This window comes from Oncorhynchus mykiss, chromosome 5 (assembly GCF_057628025.1).
Source record: "Oncorhynchus mykiss isolate SJ-2025 chromosome 5, ASM5762802v1, whole genome shotgun sequence".
Classification (NCBI taxonomy): domain Eukaryota; kingdom Metazoa; phylum Chordata; class Actinopteri; order Salmoniformes; family Salmonidae; genus Oncorhynchus; species Oncorhynchus mykiss.
Genome location: NC_143026.1, coordinates 61,344,364 through 61,358,826, shown reverse-complemented (window position 1 = coordinate 61,358,826; position 14,463 = coordinate 61,344,364). Strand labels below are relative to the sequence as shown.

Below are 14,463 nucleotides of genomic sequence, written 5' to 3'. Positions count from 1 at the left end.
CAGTAGTGAGTTTGCAATAACTTGAGTGCATGAGAATGGGATCCAGTTGAATTTAAGTGGTTTCCAGTCATTTTAAATCTACTGCATGGTACCGGTAGTGGCCAGTACACTGTAGGGCTTCTCCTTAAATCACAGACAATCCCTTCTTCAATTCACACAATTCCGTCTTCAATACCCGTCGTCTTGAACCAGAAATAAGTCAAATGCCACCTAAATCTTTGAATAAGTTAAAAAATATTCCTATTTATTTTTTCAGCATTTCTTGGAACATTTCAAATCATCCATGAGACGTTTTAGGGAAACAAAGCAAATCAACACACAGGCCCCTATGGTGATGTGATGGGAGCAGATCAGGACCCAATCTGGGGTCCATCCCATGGGTGAAAGACAAATACCAGGCTTACAAAGACTTAATACTAATGACATCTTTAATTTGGGTTGTAACGTGACAACAATAATACAATAAAAATCGCTCCCCTCTCTAATCTGGGTTGAGTTAAATCATAGCTGCTTGAAGACAGAGGAACCTTGGTTGTTTTAGAGGCAAGTCCCTTATCTACATTTTTACATTACATTATTTTTTTAATATATTTTTTTGTAAACCCCAGATGCAGCATGTTTTCTCTTCTTTGCAAATGTCCATTGTCCAAAATCCAACAATTTCTGTTCAAACCGAGCACCCCTTTGCTTTTAGGAACTGGGTTTAATAAAGAAATTCCCTTTACACAGATAGATCGACTAAGACCTGCTGAGTCACTGGTTTTATGGGAGTATAGGTCTACTACATTTATGGCAAATGAACTGAAAATAAAATAGGATATTCCGTCCCAATCCCCTGTAGCTCCTCAGAGCTTGTACACAGACAAACTGCTGTCGGCTTTGTAATTCCTTACTAATATCAGCAATAACATTCAAGATTTCACATATTAAGCCCCCGAGTCGCAGGGCATATTGCTGGACAATTACAGTCTGAAACAAGCAGATACGGATGATCTGGGATTTAATCCCGGATCAGCATTTTCCCTCTTTCCATCTCGCTCTCCCTCTATCCTTTTCGCTCTCTGTCTCTTATGAAAGAAAAATAATGGCCCCATATTGGTAACACAAATAATGTGTTACTCAGGAAAGAGAATTGGGGTGTGGAGACATGACGAGTTGAATTGCTCCCTCTAATAACACAGACAGAAATAAGTGTAAGGACTCCTCATTACAGTAGATCATTCCATAAAAATACAATAAAAATCGATAATATGTTGTTACAGGTTATGTCTTAGTATAATATCCTGCATCCTTCATCGCACAAACTCAACACACGTTTAAACGATTTTGCCATAAAAACAATATGCTTTTTCTTTAAGCAAATCAAGATGCATGATTTTACACTGTAGCCATTTACAGGATGTGTGCACGCACAAAGCACCACCGCCACGCGGTGTGTTCTACCGCGAACGCAGCAGCAGCAGAAGCAAACTCCTTCATCCGCTACACTTTTGTCCGTGTGATGCTAGAATACAGAGAGTTTCCCGGGAAAGCTGTGAAGCGAGCGGTAACCACTTGGGTCCACCTGTCCCGGGTTACTGTCCCTGCTCCAGGCAGCTCAAAACAAGAGCCCAGTAGTTATTTGAATAGGATTATTAAATTGACTTCAGCAGCCAGGGCTATTGTTTGGTCAGCTCTCTCTCCAGCTTCTCCTGTAGTTTCTGGAAAGAGGGCCTCTTCCTGGGTTCAGCCTCCCAGCAGCACCTCATCAGGGCGTAGACACTGGGGGGACACTCCTCTGGAGCCTCCATACGGTAACCCTGCTCCACAAGCTCCTTCACCTCCTTCAGAGACTGAGGAGGGAGACATAAGGAGAAAGATAGAAAAATATGGAACACGTGATAATGTCATCCCCTCTTAAAGGGCCTGTTAACTTTTTAGTGGACACAAAATGAATATCAAACACACAACATTTTGTCTACATACTGTATCTGTATGCTACATCGCCTGCATTAAACAAGTACAGTATGAGCCACTCATTCTAATTATATGGTTAAACCACCACTAAGCATGCTTTAAGTCAGTCTAGTTGATCCCCCGCTGGCTGCCCATGCCATGTCCTCATATTCCCCCTGACCTGCCAGGTAAACAGGGATAGGGCTGCACAGGAACAACGGATTGACAGTGAGACTGTGTGTCACAGGAGAGTGCAAGTTCCATAATCTCTTCCCCCCTACATGTACAAACACACATACGCACTCATGAACACACAAGCTCTCTCACCCTCCTCACCCCACCCCTTCGTTCTTCTTTTTGGCTGGCTGCCAACAGGAGCTGTTGCCGTAGAAACGCGGCCTACAAGCACTAATCCTGGTTTATCCCTGCCATGATTACCTGCTTAGTGCCATTGCTTTGATTCTCTGCTTTACATACCTGTGTGGGGAGTAACTGAGACTCCCTACAAACAGATAAGGCATGAATAAAGAGGATTTTAAGTATGACGTAAATAAATAATGTACCCTTCCATTTCTCTAGAGTTAACAAACTCTGCCGTGATGACAGGGCAGTTATCGGTGCTGCTTCACCAAGACTAGGGTGTTTTTCTTCAAATTAACACATATGGTGTCAACGAAAATGTAGTGCTAAAGAAACAGGTCTGGGACAGACTACAGTATATGACCGCATCAGAAACATGGTTTAAACCTATTCACAGGGGTCCCCTACTGGTAAAACATCATAACTACACACAGTAGGACCAGAGCCAAGCTTATGAATCCCCTCATTTCCCCCGACACCCATTCAGGAGAGATCAAATGAGTCCGGTGCAAATCCTTGTCCTGTGACGCACTTACACGGCCTTTAACCTCCGGCGGAGTTTCCTTCGTTTCAATACCGTAAGTCTATCAGTGGATAAAGCACTGCTGACGTACGTGGATAATGGGTCATAAAGGCATACATGTAAAAATATATATATATATTAAAAAATGAACGTTTCCCATTAGGACCAACCATAATAGGTGAAACGCGCTGGTGTCAGGATGTCTATGGTGCACCAGGTAGTAAAAACTACTGGGTTGGCACTTTGTCACTGATCAGCGGTAAGATAAGGACACTGGACACTGTCGCAGGTATCCAGAGGACACCGTGGCTCTCCTGCTGCAACACTGGTGTCAGAACAGAGGACCTTGCAGCTTCCATGAATGACAGAGAGCTATGGCATGCCATCGTTCCGCGCATTACACCACCTTAAGAAAGTGAGCAACTGGGGTGGACTGCCTTGATTGATTTTTCGAAGGAAAAAAAAAAACAGTTCACATTTGTCTCCTTCAAATTTTTGTGGCATTGTGCTTCCACAGTGACTCATAACTCCACTGATCATTATGAACGGTGATGTAAAGTCAGGACTCACCATCTTGGGGTAGGGTTGTCGACCATAAGAGAACGTCTCCCAGAGGAGAACTCCGTAGCTCCATACGTCTGACCGCGTGGAGAATTTCTGTAAGACAACCACACATTACCACAAAGGCAAATCAATGATAGGTATGAAAAATCCCAACACCGATGGCTGACTGACATGAAGTATTGTCTAATAACGCCATAGGCTAAAGCCCTGACACCAGCCAACAATCGTACACGATTCACATGAATTATACATTCTTTAAGTCTGTGAATACACATACGTCTCTACTGCAAGCGTGATAAACGTTTGAGAGGTAAACACCATCATACCTCTTTCTTCAGGGCTTCAGGGGCTGTCCATTTGACTGGTAGTTTAGCATTGTCTGAGGCCTTGCAGTCCAACTTGGTCAATCCAAAGTCACTGACCTTGGCCACGCCCTCGTTGGAGACCAGGATGTTACGGGCCGCTAGGTCTCTGTGGACCAACCTCTTAGACTCCAGGTACTCCATACCCTCACATACATCTCTGAACACACAACAACACACACAGTCTTATATACTGAAATAGACACAAATGTAAAGTTGGTAATGCGGCAGGGAGAGTACCAAGAAGAGCCATTCAACTGTATATGGGATGGGATCAGCTATGAATGACTGCTATGAATGACTGTTAAAGGGCAGTGTGACTGTAGTAATGTACAGTGTATAGAGTTCTATTTAACTCTATGATATGGTCTCACAGTGCAAAGCGCAGTAGCTGGTCAGTGTTGATGACATAACGGCCCCTTGTCCGGAGGAAGTTCACCAGATTACCCTGCAACGCACAATTAAAGAGACGGTTGGAAAAGAGTTGTGTAATCTAAATTAGTCCCTAAGTGTGTGCTTGCTACAATTGTTTTGCATCAACAAGCTTTTAAGGCCAGTCTCCTGGACTGAGATTAAGTCTACTCCTAGTATATTTGTTAGTCTTGATTGACAGTGATGACAGATTGACTGTACTGAAGTCACGGCAGCAGTACCTTGGCCATGAGCTCTGTGACGATGTGCAGTCCATTGTGTAGGATCACCCCCAACAACCGCACCAGATTCTTATGCTGCAGTTTCCTAGTGGAGAGTCAGACCAAAAACAATCAATTAAGGAAGGAATGAAGGGTGAGGAAGCAAGGAAGTAAGCAAGAAAAGGAAGGAAAAAGGGGACGAAGGAAAAAAAGACAGAAATTCCTAAATTTAATTAATTAAGTTAATCAAGAAAACATGTCTCGTTACTGTCGACTCACGTCATAACAGTGGTCTCTTCTAAGAATGCCTGTGCTGTTACATCACATTTAATGTTCTTTACTGCCACCTTCTGGCCCATGTAGTCTCCTTCATACACCGCTAGGGGACAAAAGGATGAGACTGTCAATTCAACCTGTAACATCTAGAATCAGGGTTCAATTCAACGTTAGAATGGTTTACCGGCTCATTAAAAAAATTCACAATAAGACATTGCAATCTCACCTCCAAACTCCCCCTCCCCGATGCTCCCTCCCAAGGTCAGCTCCCTGATATCCAGCAGCCATCCCGCTGTGACACAGACAGAGACACCAGTCTAAAACAAGTAGCTTTTCATTCTTTATAGCTCTCACTTCAAAAGAAAAGACGTGAGACACACCCTCCCACCCACAAAATACCCTGTGGCCCCCACACAGAAAGGCATAGATCTTTGAGCCTTGAGGAGGCCAACTCTGACACATCATGAGACTGTAAAGCCCAAGCACTTACTTTTAGACAGCTCCAACTCAGCTGACTTTGTGCCCTCCTTCTCTTTGGGCTTTAGAAGTTTGGTAACAATAGCTCCCTTGTGCTTGGAGTAGAACTGCAAAGATAGCCATTAGTGACAGCTTATATTAAAAACAGAGGCTGAACTATACTGTCATTGACACTTTTGGAGAGAATAATGCTGTGTTAGAGAGCTAAGCTTCAACACCTGCTCCATATCAGCTGTGGCTAGTGCACTTTGTGGCTAGTGCACTCTGTGGCTAGTGCACTCTGTGGCTAGTGCACTCTGTGGCTAGTGCACTCTGTGGCTAGTGCACTCTGTGGCTAGTGCACTTTGTGGCTAGTGCACTTTGTGGCTAGTGCACTCTGTGGCTAGTGCACTCTGTGGCTAGTGCACTCTGTGGCTAGTGCACTCTGTGGCTAGTGCACTCTGTGGCTAGTGCACTCTGTGGCTAGTGCACTTTGTGGCTAGTGCACTCTGTGGCTAGTGTGGCTAGTGCACTCTGTGGCTAGTGCACTCTGTGGCTAGTGCACTCTGTGGCTAGTGCACTCTGGCTTTGCAGTGAAACTAAAGAAGACTTGTGTCCTGACGACTGTTATGACGTGCCGTTTGAGCTAGATTCACAAAATATATCTGTCGCAAACTTATGAGGGTTGTTCATTTTTTTTTACTAAGTTTGTTGCCAAAACTCATAACACAAGTGTGTGTATGGGCCACCTACAGTATACTGAATGTATGTACAGTACTTAATGTTAGTTTTTCCATTCTAAAACTAAACCAATTTAGTACTATCGAAACGAAAACAGAATGATGGTATGGTGAACTGTACACAAACATATTTTATTTTTAAATCCAATAGTCCTGCCCACAGCTGTGTGTGTGTCAGGGAGCAGCTGGATTCTCCCTTTATTTCCTCACAAGAGTTAGTCAGCGATATGAGTCTGGACTAAAGACATCTGTGCTCCACAGATAAGGGAGTGGTGAGGCATATTTAGTCTTTACAGTCACTCACATCTCCAAACACCATTGTGGCTGTGCTTTCCAATAGCTCGGAAACTCATAGGCTCAATATAAACATTAAAAAGGTCTGCTCAGACTTAAGTCTTTCTTGTAAACCGTAAACGATACTTCCTTTCAAATGGGTCACAGTTAGCCTTGGTGTGGTTCAAGTCAAATTCAGTGTGATCATTTTTCCATAGAGAGGCTCCCTGCTGTGACAATGAACATTAGCTCATCAGTATAAAACCCTAGGCAAGATATTTGTTAGGAGACCCTCAAATCAAATGTTATTTGCCACGTGTCGTAAACCACAGGTGTAGACTAACAGTGAAATGCTTACTTAGTGGTATTTTCCAACAATTCAGAGTTAAAGATAAAGTGACACAAGGAATTAATACACAATGAAAAACTAAAACGATTCAAAATAACATAGCTATAAACAGCGAGTACCAGTACCAAATCAAATCACATTTTATTTGTCATGTGCCGAGTCGATGTGCAGGGGTACGAGGTAATTGAGGTAGCTATAGGGGTAAAGTGAGTAGACAACAGGATATAATAGAATGAGCTGTAGCAGCAGAGTATGTGGTATGAAAATGTGTGCATGGCGTCAGCATGCAGGTCGTAGCAAATACCACCAGCATGCAGGTGTGGGCGTATGTAGTGTGTGTGTGTGTGTATGCGATGTGGTGTAAGTGTAATATGTGTGAGTGTGTGGGTTGAGTCCAGTGTGTGTGCATATGCAGGTAGTCCTGGTAGCCATTTGATTAGCTATTTAGCAGTCTTGTCTTTTGTATGGCTTAGAGATCGAATCGTACTACACCGGCTCTGACACTCGCCGGATGTGGCAGGGCTTGCAAAGCATTAAAGATTGCAAATGGAAGCACAGCCGAGAGCTGCCCAGTGACACGAGCCTACCAGACAAGCTAAACCACTTCTATGCTCGCTTCAAGGTAAATAACACTGAAACATGCATGAGTGCACTAGCTGTTCCGAAAGACTGTGTGATCACGCTCTCGGCTGTGTACTGCGAGCATGAGCTGACCAACTGGCAAATGTCTTCACTGACATTTTCATCTCTCCCTGTCTGAGTCTGTAATAACAACGTGTTTTAAGCAGACCATCATAGCCCCTGCGCCCAAGAACACTAAGGTAACCTGCCAAAATCACTACTGACCCGTAGTGCTCACGTCTGAAGCTATGATGTGCTTTGAAAGGCTGGTCACCAAAGAACTTGACGCTCTCGACCCACTCCACTACAGCCCCTTTGATGTGGATAAGGGTGTGCTCACCCCTCCGTTTCCTGTAGTAGTCCACGATAGGCTCCTTTGTCTTGCTGACATTGAGGGAGAGGTTGTTGACCTGGCACCAGACTGCCAGGTCTCTGACCTCCTCCCTATAGGCTGCCTCATCTTTGCCTGTGATCAGTACTACCAATGTCGTGTCGTCAGCAAACTTTATGATGGTGTTGGAGTCGTGCGCGGCCCCACAGCCGTGGATGAACAGAGAGTACAGGAGGGGACTAAGAAAATACCCCTGAGGGGCCCCAGTGTTGACGGTTAGCGCGGCAAATGTTGTTGACTACCCTCACCGCCTGGGGACGGCCCGTCAAGAAGTCAAGGATCCAGTTGCAAAGGGAGTCCCAGGGTCCTGAGCTTGGTGATGAGCTTGGAGGGAGGTATGGTGTTGAATGCTGAGCTGTCGCCAATTAACAACATGCTGAGTGCTACGGGGCGATGGTAATTTAGGCAGGTTAACTTGGCGTTCCTGAGCACGGGACTATGGTGGTCTGCTTGAAACATATAGGCATTACAGAGTGGATCAGGGAGAGGTTGAAAATGTCAGTGAAGACACTTGCCATCTGTCAGCGCATGCGCCGAGTACGATCCAGGCATTCCGTCTGGCCCCGTGGCCTTATGAATGTTATGCTGTTTATTAAAAGTTCTGCACTGCGTATACACATATCCCAACATGTTCAGCTAATTTTCTATATAAAAACTCCTGACCCTACCAATAAGGTCTGTCTTACAAAATATATATTTTTTTATCTCAATGAGACTAAACTTGATAAATAAAAGTTTAAATTAAAAAGATATATCTCCTCCTCACCTCGATCATTTCTAAGAGGTTGTAGAAGTACTGGGTGTTGTCGATGGTCAGTTTGCTGTCCTGGTAGATGACTCGGTAGTGGATGACCTGGCTGGAGTAGCTGACACAGAGCACGTAATCACCATGGTGGCGGATGGACTCCCGCACCAGGAACAGGCCATCCTCCACAGGCAGCAGCTTGGACACCGCCTCAGGACCTGAGATCTTCCCATGGAACCAGCTGGCATGGACCAACAAAGTTATTGGTCAGGATTAGATATGTTCTATAAAGGGCCAGGAATTGTCGCATGGTCAGGAAAACCACTTGGCCCTAGCTCACAGCTAACCAAACTGGACCAAATCTTCCATCTCAATAGTACTATAGTTGTATGCTATAAAGTAGGTGTATTGTAGTATAGGTCTATATATAGAAGGCCAGACGCATAGCCTTAAATTGACCTACGGCATGAGACTGAGACTAGGGTCGACGCAAATGGCCTCTCGTTCTCGCACGTTGGTGGCAGAGACGAGTCCTTCCTCTCCTGTGGTGTTGTGTCTGGCCTTGTAATGTCGTTTCCCCTAGAAAACAGCATCAGAATAGCATTCAGTAGAATCATAGCTTCATTTAATCTCAACTGTATTTATAGAGCCCCCACCAGAGTAGACAGAGTGCACAAAGAGCAGGGGAAAGTTTGGATTATTACATTTGAAAAGTACATTGTGTGCAACGAGGGCCTCTGAGCCCCTTTTCTGACCCCAGAATAACAACATAAATTGTTATGTACCGTCCCCGTTTCCACAATAGTGAGGATGTCTCCTTTGCGGTAGGCCAGTTCACCAGCTTTAGGTTTGCTGTGGTCACTCTTGGCAACACGTGTGCCGGACGCCCAACTCTTCTATAAGGGAGAGATAGAGAAGGCGACTTTGACATTTACAGCATCAGTTGCTCAGAAACTCAAAATAAAATTCAAGTTCAGGCATGGTGGTACATTAACCAGTTATTTCTCAGGAGGGATTGAGTCACTATTACCTACAAACTGATAAACAAGCGATTCAGTGTCATGACAGAACTAATGGTTTTATCTCCCAGTAACTGACCCGGGACATACAATTGATACATACCGTTGCCATCCTCAAGAATAAGTTTGGGTAGATGTAAATTCATCAGTAATGAGAACACCTGTTCAAGGAGAGCAAATTTCTTATGAGAAACACCATCTGGAAAACTTGTAACACAATTCTAGCAATAATAGTAGGCTAAATAAACAACATGTTAGAGTAACAGTAGCCTACCACTGCTCCCTTCCTAGTCATTAAAATATATACATTCCTAAAAAAATAAAACCTAGTTGTAGGAGCAGTTCAATATAAGAAAAATAAATAGGCAACAGCATTAAAACAGACCACTCAAGGTGGGACATCATATGGCAGTCAGATACCTGTGGCTCAGCAATGAAGCAAACTGTAATATGGTCCAAAGACAGACGTGATGAGTGGTCATAAGATGCAGGCATTTAGTGAGCTGTCGCAATGGACGTGTGAACTAAGACTATTTATTTCCTGATAATGAGAACTCAAGTGAAGCTATACCATTGAGCTGAAACCGTTACTTACCTATGGGAACACGCTAAATGTGTTCACAATGTAGATCAGCATTAGGATTCGATCTGTCATATTTCTCATTGCAGTTTCGATTTGTGGAATGAGTGCGGAAGCCTATAAGGCTATTTAGTAACAAAGAGAATCGAGGTAGAAGTGGATGCGTAATTCTTCCTTCTTGCGGTTAAAGGTTCCAACGACAAGCACATAATGTTAAGATAATGGCTATAACGCCAACCCAGGGATGTCGCCAGTGGGGCTATGATATATTAACAGGTATATTACGAGTGTCTGATTGGGATGTTGTGACCTGTAACACCTGAGTAAAGGATTATGCTTGAACTTTACCAAACTCTCCGACGTGAGTTATTCACATTAAAACATGGTGTCAGCGAAAATAACCCAAAGTCAAGCGCCACGGAAAATAGGATAAAGTATGTGGACAATGTAATCGCTGTCGGATAAACACAAATAAGTGGAACAAATGAACGAGTACGAAGAGCCTGCAATGTCTCTCAGTAAAAATTCCGGTGGCTAGCGCCATGGACATGAACGGCGATTTGTACCAAAACTAGTTGTTTTTCCGTGATCAGTGGGAGAATTATTAAAACGCTACAGGTTTAGATTTTTTTTAAAGACCCGCATGTGAGAGTGGCAACACTGCTCAGTGTTATTGGAAGAGAGTGCCATATGCTTCAGCGTCACCTAGATCTGGGGGAAGAGGATATAAACAATTATAAGAAAATCCTTGACGTTTTACAAATACATTTTTAACCCACTCGTAATGTGATTAATGAAAGATTCATTTTTAACACGTGAACAAACTCAAGAAGAGACGTCTGGTCAATATATTGTGAGGTTGCGTCAATTTTCGGATTCTTGTGATTTCGGGTCAATGAGAGACGAAACGATCAGAGACAGACTTGTGATTGGCTGTAAAGATAACGGAGTAAAGTATGCTGCGCGAACCACAACGCTGAATAAAAAGGCATGGATATATGCAGAGCAAACGAACAGACGCAGATCCAATTTAAAAATATGAACACTGTCCCTGAACAGGCAGAATCAGTCACTTATGCCACTCAGAACAAATACAGAGACCATGTCGACAGAAAATGGAAACATGATTCATCGGACAGTGGTCTAAGGAGAAAAATACTAAAGAAGTGTGCAGGTACTGTGGATCAACACACGCAAGAGCCAAATGCCCACCATATGAGGTTATATGCAAATTCTTTGAAAAAAAAAATACATTTTGCAAAAGTGTGCAGACAAAGTAAGCCTGTCAATCTGCTAGAACAGTATACATGCAGTGATCAAAATGATGCTGAAGAAGCAGACATTCTATACATGAGATGTTAATTCTGTTCAAAGTGGCAAAGATAAATGGTTTACAAACTTTAAAGCTTACCCCATTGATATGTAATAACTGTGATTATGATCAAATGCCAGCTAGACAGTGGCTCAACTGTCAATATACTCAGCGACAGAGACTTTATACAAGTAATGCAGGATGGAGATACAAAGCCACAACCAAGCAAGGCTAAGGCAGTAGGGGAGTGAACTACAAGCCAATCAGGATGGGGAAACATGTACTCAAGTTCCAAGTGGTGAAAAACCTTGCAAAAGCCTCTCCTTTCAGCAGAAATATGTGAAAAACTTAAGTTGCTACAGTTCAACCACCAGCATGCCATTCATCATGTCAACACTAAAAACAAAAGGTCCCACCAGACTCGAACACCTCAGAAGCAATATTGAAACAGTTTGAGGACGTTTTTGAAGGGCTTCGCCTGGTGGTGGATGAGTCTGTTAGATAAGTTCAACAGCTTCCCCTCTGAATCCCCATTCCACGGAAGGAAAAGATACTAAAGGCTGTTGAGTCAATCGAGGAACAGGGTGTCATTACGAAGGTCACCAAACCTACTAAGTGGATAAGCAACATGGTTGTGGTGGAAAAGCCTGGCAAAATAAGAATCTGCCTTGATCCAAGTTCACTGAACAAAGCCTTATGTAGGACACATTACCAAATGCCTACCATTGAAGAGATACTGCCAAGCCTGGCAAAAGTGAAAATCTTTTCAGTTATGGATGCAAAAAGTGGTTACTGGCAGATATGTTTGGATGAAGCGTAGTTGACCCACCACATTTTGGACCCCAATGGTAGATACCGGTGGACAAAGTTACCATTTGGAATGAAACCAGCGAAGGCAACATGAAGCACTTCAGGCACTGTCAGGAATAAGCATCATAGCTGATGACATCACGGCTGTGGTGCTACAATGGAAGAAGCAGTGCAGGACCATGACCACAACCTGACTCAGCTCTTGCAAAGAGCAAGGGAGATGAATCTAAAGCTGAATAAAGACAAAGTTAAGCTCAGGCTCACCAGTATTACATACAAGGGACATCTTTTGACAGCTGAAGACCTGAAGCCAGACCCCAAGAAGGTGGAGGCAGTAAAGCAAATGCCGCCACCTACAGGTGCAAAAGCAGCGCAGCGACTGCTTGGTTTTGTAAATTACTTAGCCAAATTCCTACCTCGTCTGACGTATGCGAGCCATTGCGTCAGGTGATCAACATGATGCATTGAAGCAAATCAAGAAGTTGGTAAGCAACGAACCAATACTGAGGTACTTTGACCTCTCTGAAGTGACCCTACAATGTGATGCAAGTGGTAAAGGCCTAGGGGCAGTACTCTTGCAGAAGGGGCAGCCCATTGCATTTGCTTCAAGGACATTGACACCCATGGAGCAAGGATATGGCCAACTTAAAAAGGAGTGCCTAGCCATGGTGTTCGCCTGTGACCGTTTTGATCAATACCTTCATGGTAGGAACTTCATCACGGTGCACACTGATCACAAGCTGCTTGAGGTTATCTTCAAAAAACCTCTTCTGTCTGGGCCGAAGCGACTTCAAAAGGATGACGCTAAAGCTTCAGCGTTATCAACCACAGGTAGTATACAAGAAAGGAAGACATGGGATGCTAGCAAAGCTCATTCAGCAGAGGACAAGACTTCTCCAATGCTTCAGTCTTTTATCCTAAGAGGCTGGCCGGACACAATAAAGAGTACGCCCATCCTGGTGAGGGACTACTGGACATACAGAGATTAACTCACAATGCAGGAAGAGGTTGTCTACAAAAGCGACAGGGTGGTAGTGCCAGAAACTCTACGCCCAATGACTCTCTCTCGTATCCATTCAGGGCACTCAGGGGTCAAAGCCAGTCTCGGGAAAGCCAGAGACTCCGTATTCTGGACCAACATGACCCAAGAAATGAAACATCTTGTGGCTGTGTGCAGCATATGTAATGCTAATCTACCTAAGCAGCAAAAGGAAACACTGCAGCCACATGACAACCAACACGTCCTTGGTCTAAAGTGGGAATGGATCTGTTCACAGTAAAGAACGTTCCTTTTCTGATTTATAGTGAACTACTATTCAGATTTTTGGGAGGTGGAGAAAGTGATTTGACACAACAGTCGGTTGCATCATCGACTGTTGTAAGCAGCAGTTTAGCAGGTATGGCATACCTGACAGTGGTGTAGTTACAGATAATGTGTCCCAGTTCACGAGTCAAGACTTTGCTTTGTTTGCAAAAGCCTGGGGAATTTCATCATGTGACCTCTTCACCATACATACCACAGTCAGAGTAATGGTAGGTCAGAGTCAGCAGTGAAAATAGCAGACAAAGGCAATGCAGGCACAAGCCATTTTGGCGTGGAGAAATACTCCCACAGAGGGCTTCGGCAGCAGTCCTGTACAACACCCACTCTCTGTTGCCAACAACTCCCAAGCTCCTCGCACCAAAGGTCATTAGGGATGTTCAGGCACACAAAGTGCACGTCAGGACAAGTCAAAACATTACTATGACCAGCATGCAAAAAATCTGCCTGTAATAAAACAAGGCAAAACTGTCAGAGTGCTCCTGTCACCTCACGCCAGGGATGCCACTTAGGAGGACATACGCCCAGTTCAGGAGAGCATAGGACACAGGAGGGACAAATGGGAAGATCCTCTGGATGGTGTGGGCAGGACACATAATGAGGAGATCGGGAAGACCCCACCAGGGCAGTTATCTCTGCCGACCGTGCCTACACAATTTCAGGAGGCTGTGGGAGAGAACCTAAGGATCCCAGAGGTGCCCAATATGCTACCAGTGCGCCGCACTAGGACAAGGGCTAATGTAAGACTGCCCCTGCGGTATGGGCACTGTGGACAACAATTTTTTATTTTTTAAATCTTTAAAAAAATTAAGTGTTTAATGTAAATAGGTATTTTCACTGTATTAAATTGGTATGAAGTGTTCGAGCTAACTCAAAATGAAAAGAAAGATGTTAAGATAATGGTTATAATGCCAACCCAGAGATGGCGCTAATGGGGCACCTATCTAGGATATATAAACAGGTGCATTATGAGTGTCTGATTAGGATGTTGTAACATGTTATACCTGAATAAAGGATTATGCTTGAATTTGACCAAACGCAACGACGTGAGTTATTCACATTAAAACAATGAAGTTGTGTGTTGTACAATAACCTCTCTAGGCTAGGGGGCGGTATTTTCACGTCCGGATGAAAAGAGTGCCCAAAGTAAACTGCCTGCTACTCAGGCCCAGAAGCTAGGATATGCATATTATT

The 14,463-nt window shown here is 43.9% G+C and overlaps 1 protein-coding gene across 2 annotated transcripts; it reads right to left on the bottom strand.

Annotated features, from left to right (window-relative positions):
* Positions 1-410: 410 nt before the first annotated feature.
* On the bottom strand, positions 411-11,592 carry matk (megakaryocyte-associated tyrosine kinase). Of its 2 annotated transcripts, none has more exons than XM_021603617.3 (13): positions 11,238-11,592; positions 9,350-9,407; positions 9,013-9,123; positions 8,691-8,806; positions 8,249-8,468; positions 5,143-5,236; positions 4,879-4,944; positions 4,656-4,755; positions 4,398-4,482; positions 4,119-4,192; positions 3,709-3,904; positions 3,389-3,475; positions 411-1,832 (listed from the first exon to the last, which is right to left on the bottom strand). In XM_021603617.3, exons 2-13 carry the CDS (start codon positions 9,356-9,358, stop codon positions 1,659-1,661), a joined length of 1,332 nt encoding a protein of 443 aa, XP_021459292.2. In that variant the 5' UTR covers positions 9,359-9,407; positions 11,238-11,592; the 3' UTR covers positions 411-1,658. The 2 variants fall into 2 exon arrangements, with proteins under 2 accessions (XP_021459292.2, XP_021459293.2); XM_021603618.3 differs by lacking the exon at positions 11,238-11,592 and adding an exon at positions 9,842-10,390.
* Positions 11,593-14,463: the final 2,871 nt, after the last annotated feature.

What these genes read in the sequence shown, in the direction of transcription:
- matk (XM_021603617.3), bottom strand. An exon ending in CTGAAGCCCTGAAGAAAGAG is followed by an intron (nt 3,476 to 3,708) that starts GTATGATGGTGT and finishes GTTGTCTTACAG; the next exon opens with AAATTCTCCACGCGGTCAGA. An exon ending in GACAACCCTACCCCAAGATG is followed by an intron (nt 1,833 to 3,388) that starts GTGAGTCCTGAC and finishes CTCCCTCCTCAG; the next exon opens with TCTCTGAAGGAGGTGAAGGA.